This window comes from Sapajus apella, unplaced genomic scaffold (genome assembly GCF_009761245.1).
Source record: "Sapajus apella isolate SASKATOON/1434 unplaced genomic scaffold, GSC_monkey_1.0 scaffold23, whole genome shotgun sequence".
Classification (NCBI taxonomy): domain Eukaryota; kingdom Metazoa; phylum Chordata; class Mammalia; order Primates; family Cebidae; genus Sapajus; species Sapajus apella.
This window is the reverse complement of record NW_022436963.1, coordinates 13,714,454-13,736,260: the sequence shown is the minus strand read 5'-3', so window position 1 is coordinate 13,736,260 and position 21,807 is coordinate 13,714,454. Positions and strand designations below refer to the sequence as shown.

The window sequence follows — 21,807 nt, the reverse complement described above, 5'->3', positions numbered from 1 at the left end:
CTTTTCTCTGTAACATGTCACAAAATCGAATTTTCCTGATTTTGCTGTGATCAGCCCTGCTGTTGAGCCAGGGCTACTAGAGCAGCTGGTGTCTGGCCCATGTTCCATTTTTCATTCAGGATTTGACCACTGGTTAAATTTTTATTTAATTTCTTAGACACTCAGCAGTTTCAGAAGTTAAACAGATAAGCACAGATCTGATTTTGACATCTAAGTTAGATTCTTTCTTTCAAGGCAGCAGGGCCTTGGAAGCTAATCAAGAGATAGAGGGGGGAAGGTATATTTTGATATTTGGGTACGTTGAGTTCAAAGGTGGGAGGGTTTTGAAGGTTTTTGCCTCTTCATTTAACTTGATATTAATAGGGCATTCATGGAGTTATAGAAAACGTTATTTATCTACCCAGCTTGGTGGCTCACGCCTATAATCCCAGCACTTTGGGAGTCTAAGGCTGGTGGATCACTTAAGCTCAGAAGCTCGAGACCAACCTGGGAAACATGGTGAAATCCCATCTCTACAAAAAATACCAAAAAAAAATTAGGGCATGGTGTTGCACGCCTGTAGTCCCAGCTACCTGGGAGGCTGAGGCAGGAGGATCACTGGAGCTTGGGAGGTTGAGGCTGCAGTGAGCTGAGATTGCACTCCAGCCTGGGTGACAAAGACCCTGTGTCAAAAGAAAAAAGAAAGAAAAAGAAATCATGGAACCCATGGGCTTCATAATCTCTGAAGGCTCAGAAGCAAGAAAAGTACCATAAAAATTAAAAGCCAATTTATTCCATATGAGATTACATCTCTTTTTCTTCCTTTTTCATAAAGAATAAATTCATATAACTATTATATACTATAGAAACGTAAAATAGGATTTAAAAAGTCATTACTTCTTAAGGTTCTTAGGAAAAGTCCATGAGGTTAAGTCTTATAAACTGGTTAGAACAGTGCCTGATACATAATAAGTGCTCACTAAATATTTTCTATCTTTTTTTTTTTTTTTTTTTTTTAAGATACTAGGATCTCACTTGTTGCCCAGGCTGGCCTTAAATTCCTGGGTTCTAGTGATCCTCCCACCTGAGACTCCCAAGTAGCTGAGACTATAGACTATAGACATGCCTACTTTTATTATTATTGCTGCTAGTTTTTTGAGTTTTTATTTTTATTTTTTTATTTTTTTAACATTTTTTTAGAGACAGAGTTTCACTTTGTTACCCAGGCTGGAGTGCAGTGGTGCAATCATAGTTCACTGCAGCCTTGAAACTCCTGACCTCAAGTGGTCCTCCTGCCTCAGCCTTCCAAAGTGCTGGCATTACAGGTGTGAGCCATTGTAATATTATTAATGTCACTATAGAACCTTTTTCCAAATCAGATTCAATGAGACATAAACATCCTGAGAGAATTTAATGAGTGACTCATGAAAAATCACGGTGGCTCATGCCTGTGATCCCAACACTTTTGGAAGCCAAGGCGGGTGGATCACTTGAGGCAAGGAGTTCAAGACCAGCTTGGCCAACACAGTGAAACCCCATCTCTACTAAAAATACAAAAATTATCCAGGTGGGGTGGCACTCACCTGTAATCCCATCAACTCAGGAGCCTGAAACACAAGAATCACTTGAACCTGGGAGGCAGAGGTTGCAGTGAGCTGAGATTGAGCCACTGTACTCCAGCCTGGGCAACAGAGTAAGACTCTGTCTATAAAAAAAAAAAAGAATAGTTATTTTGTCAGAAAAACACTAAGTTAAATGGACTTCTCTACTACAGGACTTCTCAGAGAGTTTAATATGCTAATGTAGCACAACAAATCAGAATCACCAATAGTATGCAGAGTACAGCATACCGTATGCACATATATATTCACAGGCCAGTGAAAAATGCAAAGTTAGAAAAATGTATGCTTAACCAGGCGTGGTGGTACATGCCTGTGGTCCCAGCTACTTGGGAGGCTGAGGTGGGAGGATCACCTGAGCCCAGGAAGGCTGAGGCTGCCGTGAGCTGTGATTGCACCACTGCACTCCAGCCTGGGTAACAGCAGCCTGAGTGATGACAGAGTAAGACCTTGTCTCAAAAAAAAAAAAAAATGTATACTAATGTCGCTTTTAATTCCTTTTTAAAACTTAGAGTTAAATCCCCCTGAGTAGTCAGTGTGTCTTGTTTGTATTTAGTCCACTGATAGGATAAGATAGCAACGCTGCCCCGGGAAGAACCTCCAGTTTTCCTCCTACCAAACTTTGACCTCCAGCTATGGTCATAGCTGGACAGCCAAGTGGGAAACATAACTTTTGCAGCTGGAAGCCTGCTGGTCTCTGATGTACACATGATCTTTTCTTTTTATTGGGCATTGTTCGGTGTCTTCATATTTTTGAAGGCATTCCACAGCCTCAAATCCATAAACTTCCAAACCACCTCGGAATCAAAAGATGAAAGGCCCTTACTCAAAATTTCAAAACAAGTTCTTATCCTAGACAAAGAGAGGAGTAGACTCTATTTGGAGCTTTCCAGTCCAAGTATATGTCACCGTTTAAATAAATAAAAAGACACAAACTCTCTGGATTGGCTCAGCTGGGCTGGGAGCCCTGTGATAAGAGGTCACTGGTGTGAGTTACTATGGTAATTGAGTACTATCAGCAATAGTTTTGCTCTCATGAGCATTAAAGCACATAATAATAGGCAAACAACAGTGGTTAAAGCAAGCAGGTAGGATTACTATGTTCTTTTGTCAGAAGTATATAATGTCTTGTAGTCAGTTTTAAAGACTTCTCAACCCCCAAATCCACCCCACTGTCACCTGCTGAGTAATTTTGTATGCTTAATCTCCTGCCCTCAACTCCAAGCTCTCTGCTAATTTGAGGCAAATGGGTATTTCTGACATTAAATAGGTCAGCAAGGAAGCTCTGACCTAGAAAACCCGCATTCTGAAGCACTGAGAAAAATATTCTTTCAACAATTTTGTTAAGACTCTTTTGAATGATGAGGGAAAAAGAAAAATAGCTTTCACTGAAACAGGAGGTTGCAGCCTCCCAAGGAAGGGTATTTTGCAGAACAAGAAAAAAGAAAGAAAGAGAAACTTGCAGAGCATCCCCACACCCAACTTCCCCCATAAAACTTGTCACTTCGCATCGCCATCCGCTACCCCAACAATAATCACTCCGTGCCTATTGCTAATTGCAAGCACAGCTGAGGCCCAGCAGGGAACCCTTGCACAGTCTCAGGCCTTTATACGAGGCTCAATCTGTTGTATGGCACTTGTTCACACACAAAAAAACTACCAGCAAAGGCAGAAAGAGGCAGAGTCACAGGTTTCTTGTAATCCCTCTGCCTCCCTGCTGACAGCCCAGCCCTAGAAGCATTCCTGGTTTTGTCCTCCTCTTTACAAAATCTGAAGTGACCTTAAGCTACGAGCATGTCAGCTTTTGAATGTCGAGTTGCCGGCTTCTTCAGGTGCATTAAGGAGTGGGGGGGCTACATCTGGCTTCTGCGTGTCTGTTTGCAGCACCCCTGGGGCGAGCTGTGGCTTCCTGTAACATGTAAAATATGAGTGTGAACTCAGGGTTCATGGCAAGGAACAGGAGGTCATGCCTCCATTCAGTTCTAAGTAAAGAAACTGGGAGTTTGCAGATGTTTTTCTGTATGTGTAATGACACCAACCCCCTACCCAGCCACAGAGCAAGCGAGCGCCGTTTTTTGATAAAATGTGCCACAATCAGTGTGCTACTTGCAGATTTATTCATATCAATTTTTGCAATTTATATATTCAGAGACAAGATTGCTATTTCGGCAACTTTATGTTGGATGTCGTACGTGTGCGTGTAGGGAAAGAGGGAAAGAAGTATGGGGCGGGGAGGGTGGGCAGAGAAAGAAAAGAAATTAAGCCTGTGCCTCGGGCCACCAGCTGGGGTGTTGTCAAGGAGACAAAGCATCAGACGGGAGGGTCTGTGTCCCGCTTTTGCCCAGCGGTCACTTCCTGCCCAGGCTTGGAGCTGGGTATCTATTGCTTCTGGCCCAGAGGAAGGCCCGTGAATGGCTACTTTGAGGGGGAGAGTGGGTTTGGGGGTGTTGGGAACAATCCCTCAGTAGACAAGACCCAGGCCCCTTGAAGAAAGGCCTTCCCATCCTCCCAGGAGGTCAAGAACAGGTAGGCCCGAAAAGAGTTTGGTGTGGCCTCTCTTTGGGCCTGGTGCCCCCACCAGGCCCTTCCTTCCCACCTTGCCACCCTCTGAGATGAGAAGGGAATTAAGCCTCCTGCAAAATCCCTGCTTGCAGAAATTTCAATTCCCAGACCCCAAAGCCTCACACTGTATTTTCACCAAGAGAAGACATTGGTTGGGCGAACAGGGAGATTAATCCTCCCAAGCCTGGGGAATAAATGCTCCTCAGTGGGGTAGTGTTAATTGCTGAGCTTGGTGCAAAGATCATTTTGAGGCATTTAAGAAATACATGATTTTTATTAGTATAACTGTTCCACGTAGGAGTTATTTTTCAGCAAAGGGCAAAAGCTTTGCCTGCCTTGCATTATTAGCCTAATTCTACTTAATTGTTTCCTAAAAAAGGGCTTCCTGAACACACATTCCAAACCTTAATAAGTCTGTTGTGGTGGGAGTGATTCTGGATGGAGAGCTGTTGCCCTTTTGGGCAACTGGGGTCTCAGGGCTGAGCATTTCTTGAGCAGATCTGTGCTTGGGAAATTGGAGCAGGGGCTGGTTGACAAGAGACAGGGGAGTCTCGGTGAAAACATATGAGGTGACGTGGTACACAGTATGAAAAATGCATCCTTCTCTTGTTTGGACCCAGTCCCCTATGAGGATTCTCAGTTCTCATCTCTGGGTTTCATTTAATTCTCTTTCACAGATTTAGAAATGTTGGCCCCGTGGCATGTTTTAAATAAACCAAATAAATGACTGAGCAAATGCTACCAGATTTGTTCTTTGTTCTTCCTCATCTCAAAACTCTGTGGAGCCTTGAGAGTTTGAGATATTGCCTCAGTCCTGGGATTAAATGAAACGACCACACTCATCTTACAAAGAATTTTTTTTTTTGCTTTTTAAAAGTATGGTTGGGTGTCAGATTAGAATATGTACATTGCTACATATCTGTTCTTTCTTAGACAAAGTTTCATAGTTTCATTTTAAGTATGGGAAGTGATTTTTATTTCCTATCTTTTTTTTAATTGTCATAAAAGCACACAAGAACAAATGTACTGTCTTAACCATTTCTAAGTGTATATTTCAGTAGTATTATATAGATTCATAGTGTTGTGCAACCGATCTCTAGATGTCGTTTCATCTTGCAAAACTGAAACTCTTTACCCATTAAACAACTCCCATTTCCCCCTCCCCTTAGCCCCTGGCAACACTGCTCTGCTTTCTGTTTCTATGAATTTGACTGTTCTAGGTACCTCATGTAAGTGGAATCATACAGTATTTATCTTTTCATGACTGACTTATTGCACTTAGCGTAATGTCTTCAACGGTTATCTCTACTGCAGCATGTGACAGGATTTCCTTCATTGTTAAGGCTGAATAATATTCCATTGTATGCGTCCACCACATTTTGTTTATCCACTCATCCTCGCATGGCACTTGAGTTGCTTCTACCTTCTAGCTATTGTGAATAAGACTGCTGTGAACATGAATGTGGGAATATCTCTTCCAGATCCTGCTTTCAACTTTTTATTTTTGCATCTGTAGTCAAAAGTGGAGTTGTATCTATACTCAAAAGTGCCTCTTTTGAATAAGTATAATTGCACTTACTCAGGTTGTGGAAACTGGAAGAGTGTTATTTGCTTTTGGGTGGGAGGTAGTGATCCTAACTGAAAAGTCACAGCAGTGCCTCTGCTTCGCCATATTATGTCTTTGTGTCTTTCAGCTGATATCAATGAGTTGAATGTTGGCTTGGTTTTCTCATTTGAAGAGGGTACACCATTTCCAGCAATATCTTATGATTATTAGGAAGGATAGCCTTTCTGAGACTATCACACCTCCTCACTAATGACCACCCACCATATTGAAACATGGGATTGGGTAGGATAAAGGGGGATTTTGTGACTTGTTGGGTTTCAGCCAATCAGATTGATTCAGAAGCAATATGCTTATTTGCATTCAGGCTTTGGCTAGCTAAAAAAAATCCCCACAAGATGTAACTTTCAGAGAGAGACCCCTAGATTTTTAATGTAAGCTAAGCTTTGGATTAAACTCTGCTGCTTGATTTGCTTTTAGAAAGGATCCTTCTGGACTCTTACCTTCCCTTGAAATTTCCCCCATGCAACAAGACTGACTTGGGTTAGAGGGCTGCAATCCATTGAGTCAGGAGTCCACATATGGATTTATACCTTTAATCATTCATTTGAAATTTTGATGCTAAAGAATTACTTATTGTTGAACATTTTTCCACATTTTAGAGAGTTGAAATTTGGTCATGAATAGATAACTGCTTATTTTAATGAAAAATCAGGATATTTAGGACCTTCCTAAAAGGGTTAAAATAATGTTCCCAAATGCTAAATTCCTTATACCTTCTTATAAAAGCAGCAAACATTTTAAGCAGTAACAACTTAAATGTATCTTTAAATTATTTTGTCTTTTGCATTATGTCTTCCTTATGAGAAAGGCTAAAGGCAAAGCTGAATTCTCTCAGCAGCAAGTTATAGAAAGCCATAGTCTCTGAAACTATGGTGGTACCTTGTTGTCTCAGACCCCTCCAACAGGGAGTCCTCAGGCAGATGCCATCCAAACTTTAGGACCCAGCCATCCTGAAGAGCCACAGCACTGATAGCTTTGTAAAAACTTCAGTGGGATGGCTTTCTAGGTATCCAAAGAAATATGGATGTAAAAAACAAAAAAATTCTACCCTCAACTTAAAATGACTCTTAGGGCACCTGGGAAGGTCATTCTGATTATCTGTATCCTCTGATTTTGGTGTCTGATTAGGGCTTCGGTGTCTAGTTATAGCCTTATGCTGTTAGCTGCGCGTCCTAAAGCTGTGACTGGGAAATACCCATTTTTAAGAGCAGTTGCTTTTGAAGGATGAAATCCTGAATTATAGCAACACTCAAGGCAGAAGATTGTATCTTTCAATGGTGTGCTGGTTTTTGAATGCATTTGGGACGATATGCCCTTTTAGAAAGTATTTGTTCAGCCCTTGGGGAGCTTTGAGAAATCTGAAAACTTGCTATGAACTATGTGCAGTCCTTTGGTGCCTTGCCCACTTGGCATAGATGGCTCGAACGTGCCAGGGTTGTTTTGTCAGACCCCCTGTGAATCTTTGATTAGAACAGCAAATACAACCAGAGCCCCAGTGATCCTTAGACCTGAGAGACCCAGGGGCTGTGGAATTTTGGCTTAGGTTAATGAAGCTATGGGGACTTTGGTGGAAGTGTAAAGAAACCCTGAATGATGCTTTTCACATGTTCTTAAATTACCCAACTTGTAAGGAAGAAATACGCATTAAAAACTTCAAACATAAAATATTTCATTACAGTATTTCAATACAGCAATTTAAATAGGTTGTAGGGTTTTTTTTTTTTCCTTTAACATATAATAGTTCCCTTTTGTCACCAAAACAAAATTAAGAACTTAGTCACATGTGCATGGTCAAAGTATTACCTTCCTCTTAGACTCTTTGCCAACAAACAAAATGTTATTTCATTAGCCCCTCTAGGCAAGACGCTGTGCCAGTTTCTCTGAGGTGTGGCTGTGTTGGGTTAGAGAAAGAGAACTTTCCCAAGAAAAGATAAAAATCCTCCAGCATTCAGTTCAAAAACACCCATTGGTTACCAAGCAGTTACCAAATTACCTGCTTGCTCAGATATTTTTAGAAAAACAGAAGCTGCTCAAAAAGGGTGGTTTTTTTGTTTTGTTTTGTTTTTTGTTTTCCAGAGACAGGACTTTGCTCTGTTGCCCAGGTTGGAGTGCAGTGGCACAATCATAGCAATGTAACCTCAAACCCCTGGGCTCAAGCAATCCTCCCACCTCAACCTCCTGAGTAGCTAGGACTACAGGCACATACCACCATACTTGGCTAATTTTTAAATTTTTTGTAGAGACGGGGTCTCACTGTGTTGCTCAGGCTGGTCTCAAATTCTTGGCCTCAAGTGATCCTCCCATTTGAGCCTCCCAAAGTGCTGGGATCACAGGCATGAGCCACTGTGCCTGGCCTGCTGCTCAGAAAGTTTTGTACAACCCTGAGTAGCTCATACTCCAGGAGATATGATTTCTTATTTGTGAAGTGGAGTAGGATAGCATGGCTCAGATAGTAATGCCCAGTGTTTAGTATGTGCCTGGCACTGTTATAAGCACTCAGCACATAAATAAGTCATTTAATCCTAAGTAGGTTTTATTATTATCTCCACTTACCAGATGAGAAAACTGAGGCATAGGGGGGTTAGGCATTTGTCAGGATCCAAACACAAGTGGTCTGGGTCTTTTTTTTAGCCACAGGACCCTCAGAATTTTAAGTTGATGCTCCATCTCTTGCTGGCTGCTAGACCACTTTGCTTCTGAGTCTCAGTTTCCTCATCTGTGAAGTGAATCTATGGATAATGATAAAGATTTAACTACAGCACCATTGAGAATTTAGACATGAACTGCCCAGGCATTTAATGCTTTGCCTTCCTAATATATAGATGGCTTGAACATGCCAGTTTCAAAGGAAATACATGTTCAGAAATGAACTAACAGAACTCAGTTCCTAGTGAATTTCAGCTGTCACTCAGGATGGAGATATATTGGACTGAGTTACAAGTTTTCAATCACAAAAGGTGTGTGAAGATGTGTGTTTGTGCATAGTATGGTTATTGGTTCTTAGGCCAAACACCACTATTTTTTAAAGAGCACATTTTTATGATATTGGGTTATTTCCCTCACTTATAGGCATGGGGCAACATGCCTTGCTGGGAGTGTGTGTATGCATGTGTGTTTGTGTGTGTGTGTGTGTGTTGCTAAAAGTACTTACTACAGTATGTGTGTTATACGTCAATAAAATTTTCCTGTGAAGAAAAAAGCAACACAGAAAGAACTGAGTTTGGACTAGACTATTTTCACTGATTTTGTGACTTTGCCTAAAATTCTTCTCTCCTAGTGCTTCCTGATGACATCTTTAATTTCACATGACACTGTTTTTTCCCTTGACATGAAAAGTCTCTACCATTTTGCTCTCCATCTTCACTAAAAATTTTAAAGCGTGTGATATGTAATTTTTTCAGAAATTTTGATCCATGTTATATAGCGTTTCTATCTCTGAAACTGTTAGGAATATTCAATCATTGTGATGAAGGCTACTTTTCTAGTTTCTCCCACTAGCAACTGATGAGTTACCAACCTAAAATAAAATAAGAATTGGAGGTAGGATGATAGAGAGAAGAAAAAAATATGTTAATGCTAGTTAAGAAGTGGTAGCCTTCAGCCTTATTCATCTTTTTCTAATCATTAAAGAGTCAGCAATGGTTGTCTCTCATCTATCAATTCTTAAGGCTGTTGAGTGGTTTTCCATGGGGATGCCCCTGAGTCCCCACACTCTCCTTAGCAACTTTCTATGCTCATAAAATGTAGAATCTTTTCAACACCAAGCCAAGTTCAGACTCTGAGAAAAACAGGTTCAACAGCATTGTCCTACCCACACACTTCTTTGAGAACTTCAGAGCTCAATGAATTTGCTCTAGGGACACCTAGGACTAGAGCTGTTTCTGTTTAACCAACCCATTACTTTTATAAAGTACCAATTGAATGCAAACAACTTATACAGATTTAGTGGTAAATAACCAGCTTGAAACTTGTCCCACCACTTAATAGTTCTGTGACCATAGGCTGCTTATGTAACCTATCAATGCCCTTGACTCGCTTTCTTGCCTCTCATCTACAAAGCGAGGCTGTTAATAGTGTCAACATCTTGAGTTCAATTCAATGATTAAACTATATAGTGCTTGTAAGATATTTTGTGCATTCCCTGCACATTAAAAAGGCTCCATGTTCAATGAGTAGGCAATTATTTTTATGAATTGTACATGAACGTGGGTACATATGGGTGTGTATTAAGAATCCTGTACAAAGTAGTACTTTGCTGAAAACAGTAGACTCTAAAGTCCTATGGAATAGTCTGGTCTGACAGGGGTTTGTTTAAGTTAAAGGGACAAATTACCCTTGTGACAAGTCAATATGAAAATACAGTGAGTGGTTCTATCTCCTCTCAGCCACTGTTCCTTGTTTCCACCGCCGCTCATCTGTGATATATGGCTTGTTCTGAAAACGAATGTACCATTAACAGTAATGTCTTTTTAGGATATCAAATTAACATCAAGCTGTTGGGGGTCAGGATTTAAGACTCATGTAAATGGAGGTGACTATGATGACAGAAGACATAACTGCAGTAGCAATCATTGTAGCAATACTCTGTATAGCTGATTAGATATTATCCAGAGCTAAATGAAAGCCCATTTTCTGTGAATCCTACACTGTCCAATAAGGTGTTAATTACTCATCTTGTCTCTCAAAACCTACATCCTTTCCAGGGGATAAACTTTCCAGGGGAACAGTGATCCCAAGAGTGGGACTAGGGAGAGGAAAATGAGCCACTTTTTGATCGCAAAATTTAAGGGAGAGTCAAAAAATATAGTAATCAAGATAACATTTAATACAACAGTTTAAAAAAATCAAAATTAATGCAAAAATCAAAACTCCATGATGACTGAAATATCAAAATTTTAATTAAAGACAGGATCTGATCCTGCACTTGTACAACCCTGCCTCACTGCCTCACCCTAATCCTGGCGTTAGTGAACCCAAATGTTAGAGAAGAAACATTTCACGTTGAAGGATTTCTCTACATGAAGTCACTATGTTTGTAGGGCAGAATGGGTGACCCAAGTGCGTCAGGACATTAATGATCTAAGCTTCTACTAGAAAGGGAAGATCAAAACAATGTCCTTCTGTTACATATTAAAAGTACGTCCATGGGTCGGGTGTGGTGGCTCATGCCTGTAATCCCAGCACTTTGGGAGGCCACCGAAATGGGCAGATCACCTAAAGTCAGGAGTTCGAGACCAGCCTGGCCAACATGGCAAAACCTCATCTCTACTACAAATAGAAAAAATTAGCTGGACCTGGTGGTTCGTGTCTGTAGTCCTAACTACTCAGCAGCCTAGGGCAAGAGAATCACTTGAACCTGGGAGATGGAGGTTGCAGTTAGCCAAGATCATGCCGCTGTACTCCAGCTTGAACACAGAGCAAGACTCTGTCACAAAAAAAGAAAAACAAAAAGAAAGTATATCCATGATGTTTCTGAGAGGAATAACAACAGAGGGTACATTTTATGGAGTCCTTGCTATGTGACCCTCACTCTGCTAGGCACTCCACATAAATGATTTCTTTTAATGCTCACAGTAATCCCGTGAAGTGAGTACTCATATTAACCCCAAGCGGAGACTGAGGGTCAGAGTGTTAAGTAATTTCCTTGAGGCTACCCAGCTAATAAGTAGCAGACATAGGCTGAAGCTACAATTCACCCCACAGGGTTTGAGAAATCACTCACTCTGTGTCTGAATCTTTTTAATTCAAGACTTAAATCTGGGTCAATATAGTTTAAAATGTTCTTTATGAACCCAAAGTTTGGGTAATGATCTACCAGAAAACTTTACAACACAATTGCATGGTTAAGGAGCTACTTGTGTGTCCTATAAGGCATGCATACAATTCCAGAAATATTCCAGTGGGAATAGTTTTCTTCACCGCCACATGGCTTTCCCTGGTAATGTGTTCTGCTTTCTCCCTTGTTTTTTGGAATATTTTAGGTTGAGAGAGGGAGAGGAGAAAGATGATGATGACGACAATGATTATCGCAGTGGTGGAGGTGGTGGTAGAGGTGATGAAGGTGGTGGTAGCTAACATTGATTGAGGCTTTATCATGTGCCAAATGCTGTCGTGAGTGCTTTATGAGCATGATTTCATTCACTCATCAGAAAAAGCTAGTTAGTCCCCAATTTCATCAGGAAACTGAGTCTCTGAGAACATAAGTAACTTGCCCAAGATCACAAACCCAGGTGGGTGTTAGGGCCTGTGCTCTTAACCACTACACTGTGGAAAGAAGGAAGAGTTAAATGGCAAATTTTTAGATCAGCCTTCCAGCTCCTTTTAAATAGAGCCTTCAGATCCAGTTCAGCCACTGAAGAAGTCCCCACCTTTCCAAGGGCCCTGTTGTCACCTATAAGAGGCATCCTTTTGGGTGACAAGTTCAAAATCGTCACAGAATTATCACCAGAGGGCATATTTTAAAGTTGCCCAGGCTGTTGGGGGTTTTCTGTCTTTAGTGCTTTTTTAGTATTAAAGTAGTTTTATTTAGCAAGCTTCAAATTAATATACTTGAACTAGCGTGAGGCAGTAAAGAAATCGAAATTGCACTTAATACTTAGTACCTGTTGTCAGCCCACAATTCTTTTTTCTACAGACATAGAGTCTATTTTACCAACAAGTTAGTGCCCAGGTGTTAGGGTAGCTCTGGAAAAGGTATATCTGAACCAAGAACTAAACAAAATGGGGAGAACTTAAAATATTTTATTTATTTCCTCTTTTGAAGAATCAAAACAAATCTGCTGTATTCCCATCCATCTCAAATAAAGCAAACCCGATTAATACGCACTGTAAGCCCCTGTGAGGAAGAGCAGAACAACCCAGGCACTGAGGATTGTGCTGATAAATGTTTAATGACTGGCTTCCTGGGAGGGAGAAAGCCCTGGTTGTGGCATTTGCCAATTTCCATGATGAAAAACCCCCACGAAGGCCTATTTCTAGCTATCAATGTGATATCCCTAAATGCGAAGTTGGGAAGATGTGTGCAAGATCGGCTGTCATGACCAGCAAACACACTACTCCATCCCTTAGGGAGGAGGAACAGAAGGCAGTCCGCTCTTTCAATACAGTGGCTGTCCTGGAGAGCTGCTGCTTCTGGAGGCACTCACTGTGTGACCTTGGGCATGTCACTTCACCTCTCTGGGCCATTGTTTCCTCCTCTACAACAGATAATGTGGAAGATCCCTGTACCTCTAACATTTTAAAGTTCTAGAAGGCAGTGCCTCCTGCTTTTTCCGACATCCAAATGCCTTGAAGCGTCTTTCTGGAAAAACCAAGTTAGCACTGTGCTGCATCCAAAAGTGCCTCCAATTTCATCTCCTGAGCATAAGGTTTGGAAAGGAGTGACTTACTCCCTTTTGCCTCTTTAAATGTGTAGCCAATGGGGCATCATACATTTTTTACACTTCTTTTGCTAGATGTGAGATCCAGGAAGGAAAGCATGGATGTTCCAGGGCTTTCTTGTTCTCCTGGGGTGGGAGGCTGCGTGTGATGCACTGATCCATTGCTGTATGCAATTTCTACCTCCCTACACTTTCAGCAGCCGAGCAAGATTGTTGATAGTCTCCTACCTTTTTATTTTTATTTTTATTTTTTTACTATCCAAAAGCCATTTACAAGAGTGGGAACTGCTTACATAAAATGGAGGGGTGGCAGGGGGTTGCGTTATTTTTTTTTCCCGAAAGGTGGCACGTCTCTCAGCAAAGAGAAAAAGGCATGTTGCACAAGGCTTGCTGGCAGTGATATAAGCCAGCGCCGGTTTGCCTGTTGTCACAGCCAAAGCAAAATGCCACCTCTGCCTAGAAGCCAGAGTGCCACACTCCTCTTTTGTGTCCCTGAGATGTACCCATCATGAGACCCTAGAATGGTAGGTTTGGCCAGGAGGTTGACAGGATTGCTTGAAGGTCATCTTCTAATCCCAGGAGGCTGGATGTAAGGGGAGGTTGATTGTAGCTCTCAAAATAGATCTTTTGAGCCCCCCACCCCCGATTACATGTCAGCTACAGACAGTAAATGTGGAATTTGAGGCCTGAGGTTACCACAAGAGAGCCCCCAATTGCCAGGAGTAAGGGAGGGCTGCAGGAATACCAGTGACCCAGTGATTACCCTGTCCCGGCACCCCTTCTTAACAAACCCAGATGCAGTGACAGCAAAAGCTCCAGAATCCCAAGGCAGGAGGTGCCAAAAACACCCCCCAACAACCACTACCAAAAAAAATTTTTCAGTAAAATGTTCTCACCCCTAGAGGGGAAAACCTGTCCATGCCTGAAGCAGCTTGACCCCAGCCAACACCCTCCCTCCGTGGAGTGAACTGTAAATCTCAAAAAAAAAAAAAAATTTTTCTTACTTCCTATCCCTCCTGCTCCCTGGGGAGGGACAGAAGGTTCCTAAAACTGACAGTTTCGCCTCCATGATCTTTAAAAGAGCAGAAGTTGGCTGTGAGGCTGCAGTGCTGCCTCGATTGGGGTAGTGTGGTCTCTGTTGCGGCTGGGCTCCAAGGAGAGCCACAATTGGCTCTGATGAGGAAGGAGCCTCGAAATGAAAGATTGCAAAGAGGGCTTCTGTACGCCATGGCTGAGACTGTGTCGTTTCTTGCAAGGTGAAACTTGGCAGTTCTACCTTGCAAGTAAAAACCTAAATTAATTTTTTTTAAAAGAAATTAAGTCAGAAACAAGGCTTCGGAAAAACTGTGAGTGTTAGGCATAAACTGATTTTGGATGATCTTTAGGTGAGAAAGGGTGGAGTTACCATCAGAAACATGTTTTTATTTATGCTTTTCGAATCCCCACTGGTGTGCGATGTGTGTGTGTGTGCGCGCGCGTGTGCATGTGCGCGTGTATTGGTTAGCATGAGAGTATGCATCATCTCAATTCTCTAACCAGTCTTTCCTTTTTGCATCTTTTCTGTGCACAGTTCATATAGATGCCCTATAAATAAATATATAGGTCCATCCACACCTTTTCATTTTATTTGTAAATTGTTTGGTATAAGTGCCAGAGCGTAATGAAACCTGGTGAAGTTTAAAAGATTAGATTTTTTTTTCATACTGACACTTCATAACACTGTTCATATGTCTCCGAGTGAGATTTATGAATATATGAGCAGTACTGCAAAATTATACTGCACCAGAGACTTCCTGCACCACAGGGGTGGCAGTCTAAAGTGACACAGCTTCAAGCATTTTTCACAGACAAGAAGCAAAATTTAACCCCCTTAAGGGGAAGTATGATTTCAACAGCTTGAAATGAGCTCATTTGTAGATGTTTTTTTTTTCTCATCTTCCATAATTTTTTGGTGTTAAGATTAAAACAGATTGCACAGCCAATGTAAGGGCACATAAGCTGCCCAGAGTACAGTTTGGCCCTTAAAGAAAAATCCTCATTCATTGTCTTGATCAGCACTCCTCAATCAGGTAAATGAAGATAAACTTGCCCCTAAATTCCTAAAGCGCTCAGCACAATTCCCAGAATTGTACTCTAGCAGACAGGGTATGGAATTTTCAAACGGTAAGTGGCAAAGAACATCAATTGTTCCAGTGGAGAAGCCCTCATCTCTCTGGGCACCAGAGATGATGACATTAGAAAATAATCAGTATCTTGAATCTAACTGGTATAAAATTAACCAATAAAAAAGATCAGCAGAAGAGCGAAAGATGGTCTCTATGAATTGAAACACAGGAAATGACTATCATGAAAGACTTCTATTAGATTCAAAGTCCAAACTGGTCTCTCTTAGATTGGTCCCGTATCCAGTACCTTGTAATTTTGTATAAATTAATGTTCATCAATCTCTATTAACCGTTTTGTTTCCTCCTGGAACAGAGTGGGGTACTCAAACATTGCCTGCTTCCTCTCTGCCGTATAAATGCTCCATGATGTGTTGGCTGGAGAACTTTTGTCTCTTTTTTCAGCAATGGTACAACAGTTCCATGAACGTGATCTGCACCTGGTTGACGGACCGGATGGACTTACAGCTTCACATTTATCAGTTGAAAACACTAATTAGGATGGTAAAGGTAAAAGAAAAAAAATAATGACTCTTCTTTACAAATAGCTTACTGAAATACTTTTTATTGGCAAGCTGCAGAGCTTGCTTACCACAAATATTAATTTACATATAAAATAGCATCTCATACAAGAAAAACCCATGCAATTGTTTTATGATGCCTGATAAATGTGTTGCTCAGACAGCAAAAGGAATTTAATACAAATGAATTTGATATCTTTTTCCAGAGAGGAAAAATACTTTATGGTTTTACTGTGCAAAAATACTGCAGAGGTCACCGTGTCCTTTGCATTAAATTTTCAAAAACTGGCTTTTGGTGCCATTATGTTAATCACATCAATTGCCAATTTCATTTATGGTTTAATTAAATAAAATTTTGCCACTATTAGTTTAATAGAAATATTTACCCCCAGCTATTTCTAAATATGGCCTGTGACTATTATCAGAATGCAAATTAATATTGTTCTCACAGTTAATTGAAGTAGTTCCTCTTACAGTGTGTGTATACAATCAAATGTAAAGGATCACAAAGGTGAGATAACATACCCTGAAAGTAGCTTTTTTCCTTGTTCGTGTGTGTGCGCCTTGGACTAATGATAATTATTTCAGCGTGAAATCTGAGTGGTTTACATGAAATAATAAGGTCACAGAAGGGGGTAAATACGTTTTTGATCATTTCAGTTTCCATTTGATGCTTCACCATAGAGGGTTTTAAAACACTCATATGCAAAAATCTTATTCAAAGCACAGAGTCCTTTAAAATATTTTAACGATAAACATAGCTGAATATCTATTTCTTAACAGTTTTCCAAAAGTCCCTGCAATACCCACTCCTGGGCACCCCACCCCTACCCCATTTCTTAGTCTCTTTTGGATCCGAACTTTACCCCAGTGCTGACTTACAACCAATTGCTGTTCCGTTGTGTGTAATTAAGGAGAATTATTATTATCTGCATTTGATCTCACAAAGCATCTGCTCAGGAAAGGTTATAGACAGCAGTGTTTTACAGCTCTTAAAAAAGGAATGTGTACACTCAGACTAGGGACCCAGCCTCATTTTCGCATTTTTTTACTTCAGTTTCTTAGGACCAGCTTAATAGTCAAGTGGTCACCTGACCACTTGAATTCCATTTTCTGTGCATAAATATGCTTTGGGGAAATTTTCTGTTTGACCCTTAATGGGTAGACATCAAAAGAAGGTGTAATTTTAATAATTAAAAATTATCTTTCCATTACTGTTATTCCCAGACTGATGTTGGAAATTAGCAATATCTTATGAAAGAAAAATATAAGTCAGAGGTGAGGTTTAATCTTACCCTTTTGCCAAATATATACATATATATATATGATATGAACCACAGAGAAGGGATACAGAAATGTCACTGCCAAAGGAACCCCTTCACTTTAGCAAAAAGTGGGTTCCGCTTAACTAATGCCACAACTCTGAACTATGAAGCCAAATTCACAACCTTTTAACCAAAAACATCACCCAGAGGCCTCCTCCTCCAGGGCAAATTTCCAAGGATAATTGGCTTTCTTTCTTGCATCAACAGCCACTTCTTTTATTCATCCATTCATTCATTATTCAACAAGCATTTATTCATTCATCCAACATTGGATAAATATTAGGTGAGCCCCTACTTGTATATTACCAGATGGAGGATTCAAAAACGACTAGATGTAGTCTCTGCACTTAGGCATTGAGAGTCTAGTTGGCAAACACACCGCTCTCAAATTTGAATAAAAGAAACAATACTCAAGTGCTTTTTACCTTTATTTTCCCCATCACGTTCTGGCAACAATTATGTTATTCTAAGTGGCAACAGAACAAATGATTGAAAAGTACAAAAATTTAAGTTAATTGTCTGGAAATCTGGTCCACAGCATGCCTAACATTTACTCAGTCTCTTACTCTTCCCCATCAAAGTGAAAACAAGTAGCTGTCTAGCTTCCTATTCTCAGCGAGCCTTGCATGTTGATGCATGATTGAGAATAACCTAATTTAATGTCTAAACCAGATTACTTTTATGTTATTGGACTTCACTAAGCCGAACTGGGTTCACTCATTAACTCTACAGTGATTACAACCCGTGACCTTCAAGAGGGGTTGACATTGTGATTCTTGCAACTATGACTGCATTAGATGGACTATTAAAAATAGAAATAATGATGGGAGTGGTATTGATGTATGTTAGCCTTCCTTGTCTTGCCCCTTTAGCAAGTTGCCTATATCAGTAGGAGAAACAAACAGTAGCTAAAATGATATGCAGTACGATGGGGAGAGTAGTTAGAGAGAGACCTTTTAAAAAAAATTATGAAGTAGACAACAGCCAGATGCTTCTGGTCATATTCAATTAACACTGAAGGATTTCTAGAAAAACAGTCCTTGAGATACCTAAGGAAATCTGAGAGAAACCGCCTGAAGGAACAAAGAAAGAACTTGTGGTGTGGTAATACCAAGCCATTGTTCTTGAAAAAGAGCCAAATTTCTTCCCTGGACCATAAAGTTGTGAACAGAATAGATACAGCTCTTTCCCAAGGAGATAAGAAATGAGTCACATGCCTGCAACATATTGATGAGGCATTAGTGCTCCATCTTTCTCATAATTGCTGCTGCCTGTAATAGGTTTCATATACCAACATACATATGTCTGTCTTGTGAATGAGACAGAGGGATATCAGTACAGCTCACGCAGTTATAAGACTCAAAAATACTAAAACCAGACTGCAACAGAAATCACAAAATACCATAATCACTCAATCCATTATTTATATGTTACAGTCCCTTCCACTGTCTATCATATTACATTACACTAACCTAAGAGAAAGAACCAGTCCACAAAAATGAACCAATACAATTATGGAACATTTCCCTTTATGGAACTGAATAAACACAAGCTTATGTTCTTTGCTTTGTCTCATCTAATATAGTTTATCCTGTCACTATTTCTCATTTTCTGTCATTCAAAGAATCTCAATACAAGTGAATTTCAATACAAGTGAAATCTAAGTGCAGTGGCTTTTTATTTGACAATGCATAAAATGTGATATTTAGCTGAAGGTCAGTGCTCTCACACCCATACCTGCTTTTTACCTTCTCCCTCCCCATCATGGAGATGAGACCTCTCTTATTACTCTGTCTTTTCTCTCCTTAGAAAACATACAGAGATTTCCGATTGCAAGGGGTCCTGGACTCCACTTTAAACAGCAAGACCTATGAGACAATCCGGAACCGTCTCACTGTGGAGGAAGCCACAGCATCAGTGAGCGAAGGTGGGGGACTGCAGGGGATCAGCATGAAGGACAGTGATGAGGAAGATGAAGAAGATGATTAGACCATTTGGTCCTAGAGTCCGCTGGGACAGAGTCCTGTAATCAGTGCATGTCCTTAGTCTGTTAGTGAAACCCATTAGGGAATTTTCTGTCAACTACCATGCCCATGAGATGTTTATCAGTACAATTGCCATTTTAGCTATGTGGTACCAAGATTAGCAAATGACCTTCGTATCCACTGATTTCCTGATTTCCATGTCTATATGTTTACAAGCAATATGAAGCACCATTCTTTAAATACTGTTCATGGAGAATACATAGTCTAGCCACTAGGTGTGTCCCTGTTATCAGCAAAGATCAATGATGCTTCATTCATGTACTGTGTGTGCATTGATGGTAAGTGGATGTGAGGGTGAGTACATCAAGTACATTTACTTCTTTGTTTCACATATGTGGATGCCAGTTAATTAAATGAGTACATAAATAAATTAAATAAAACACATAGGTCTGCTTTGTGTTTTTATTTTTTTTAAACAAAAGGCAAGTCTCCAACAATCAACTTTTGATTCTTTCTGTTCCCCTAAAACTAAAAAATGAACCCCTTGTGTCTTTGTTAACCCATTTTTTCATTTACTCATATAATTAGCAAAAAAAAAAAAAAAAAAAAAAAAGGATGGCTACATACCAATGGATTGATTCTCTTAATTGCCACGGCAAGGGGGGCAATCCTATCATGACTTAACATCAAGCACACGGTTCAGAACAACTGTCTTCTGTCAAAGTTTTCTCCTCTTAATTGTTATTTTGCTTTTATGTCTCAATAACTGTGTATGAAAAAAAATGAATATTTAAATTACAATCCTAGACTGAAAATGTGTTTATAATAAGATGTGGATATTTCCTTCAGTAGATTGTAACCATAATTTAAATTATTTTGTTCCACACTGTTTTTATATCTGTCATGTACATTGCATTTTGATCTGTAACTGCACAACCCTGGGGTTCGCTGCGGAGCTATTTCTTTCCATGTAAAGTAGTGGATCCATCTTGCTTTTGCCTTATATAAAGCCTACAGTTATGGAAGTGTGGAAAACTGTGGCTTCTCAATAAATATTCAAATGTCCTAAGAATATACGTTTGGGTCTGTCTTCCTCTGTCTCCTTTGAATGCCAGAACTGAAACACAACAAGAAGAAATAGGAAAGGGGAGGGAAGAGGTAATTTTTGTAGAGTGTTCTTGAAGCTGTTGGAGTGGGTCGTTTTCAAATGCTCGTAGTTCTCCATGAGAGACTGCCTAAAATTCCGTTAATTCAGACTCCACTAATTCAGAATCCGTGGGCATTTGGACATGTTGGACAGATTACGCTTGCATTATAGGATAAATAAGGGTTTGCTAAGCAAGTAAGTAGTGTAAACGAGAGAAATGTTTCTCCTGTACGAAGAGAAGGCCAACAAACTGTTTTTAAGCACCACTTTAACAGCAGTGTTTGCATTCAAACAAAGTGTGTGCCAATTATATATGATTCTTATATATTTGTTAAAGCATTTTACAAGATTCTCCAAGACATGGAGTACTCTAGTAGCTCCTCAGGCCCTGTCAGCAATATAATCACCTAGGTTTGTAAGAAATTAAACATTTTGTAGCCTTGTTTGCTTTATTTGCATCTGTCACTAAACCAGGCTGATCTTTCCTGGAAGCTGACTGAGGTTTTAGGAAAACAGCTACTTTTCCAATAGGACCAGGTAGAAAGGTTGCCAGTTGTTCTCTACAAAACAATCCCTTTAGACAACATGTCTTGCTCTGTTGACTTGAGGTCTGCAGGTGCAAAGCATCAGTACTTCCTGCCTTTTGTGGGCTTGCAAAAAGAGTTCTCATTTATTGAGCAACTCTGCTATGTCATGCATTCTGCATGTATTACCTCATTTAAATCTCACAACAACCATAAGAGGAGAGAACTGTTGTTATCCTCATTACAGATGAGGAAATTAAGTTCAAAAGGGTTACACTAACTTGCCCAGTAGTTACTCAACTCCACACAGAAGCATTAATCCAGCGATAAGAGCATAAAACTGTCAATACAAATGGTGGGAACATGTCTTTCAGGTATGACAAAACTTTGATTGCTCAGGGGCACGTAGTTAAGTCAGAATAACACAGCCAAGATTTTTTAAAACACTTTTTATTACATTTTGAGTTGCAAAATGAAATCATGTATCTTGCAACAATTACATTTTTTTAAATTTTTATTTTTATTTTTTGAGATGGAGTTTCTCTCTGTCGCTCAGGCTAGAGTGCAGTGGTGCGATCTTGGCTCTGCAAACTCTGCCTCCTGGGTTCAAATGATTCTCCTGCCCCAGCCTCCCGAGGAGCTGGTACTACAGGCATGTGCCACCATGCCAGCTAATTTTTGTATTTTCAGTAGAGATGGGGTTTTGCTATATTAACCAGACTGGTGTCAAACTCCTGATGTTGTGATCTGCCCACCTTGGCCTCCGAAAGCACTGGGATTACAGGTATGAGCCACCGCAACCAGCCTATAATTTTAAAACATACAAAGTAAAGAGAACGTCTGTCCAGCGTATACAAGTTAGCAGAAGGAGGAAACTCTTCGGGAGCCTTGGAGAAGAGCTAAGTAAATGAGTTAGATAATTAACCAAAGGGTACAATGTAAAAGTCATAAGGAAAACTAAGCCAGAAAAGACTATC

At 40.2% G+C, this 21,807-nt stretch overlaps 1 protein-coding gene across 41 annotated transcripts in view; it reads left to right on the top strand.

The window, feature by feature from the left end:
- Positions 1-20,233, top strand: part of CADPS (calcium dependent secretion activator) — a 471,326-nt gene extending 451,093 nt beyond the window's left edge. For 40 of the 41 annotated variants that reach the window (XM_032290346.1, XM_032290356.1, XM_032290353.1 and 37 more), the window contains 2 exons: positions 15,734-15,838; positions 18,984-20,233. In XM_032290346.1, coding sequence (XP_032146237.1) covers positions 15,734-15,838; positions 18,984-19,163 — 285 coding nt within the window. In that variant the 3' untranslated portion in view covers positions 19,164-20,233. The remainder of the gene's footprint in view (positions 1-15,733; positions 15,839-18,983) is intronic. The other variant, XM_032290362.1, reaches the window with a different exon arrangement.
- Positions 20,234-21,807: the final 1,574 nt, after the last annotated feature.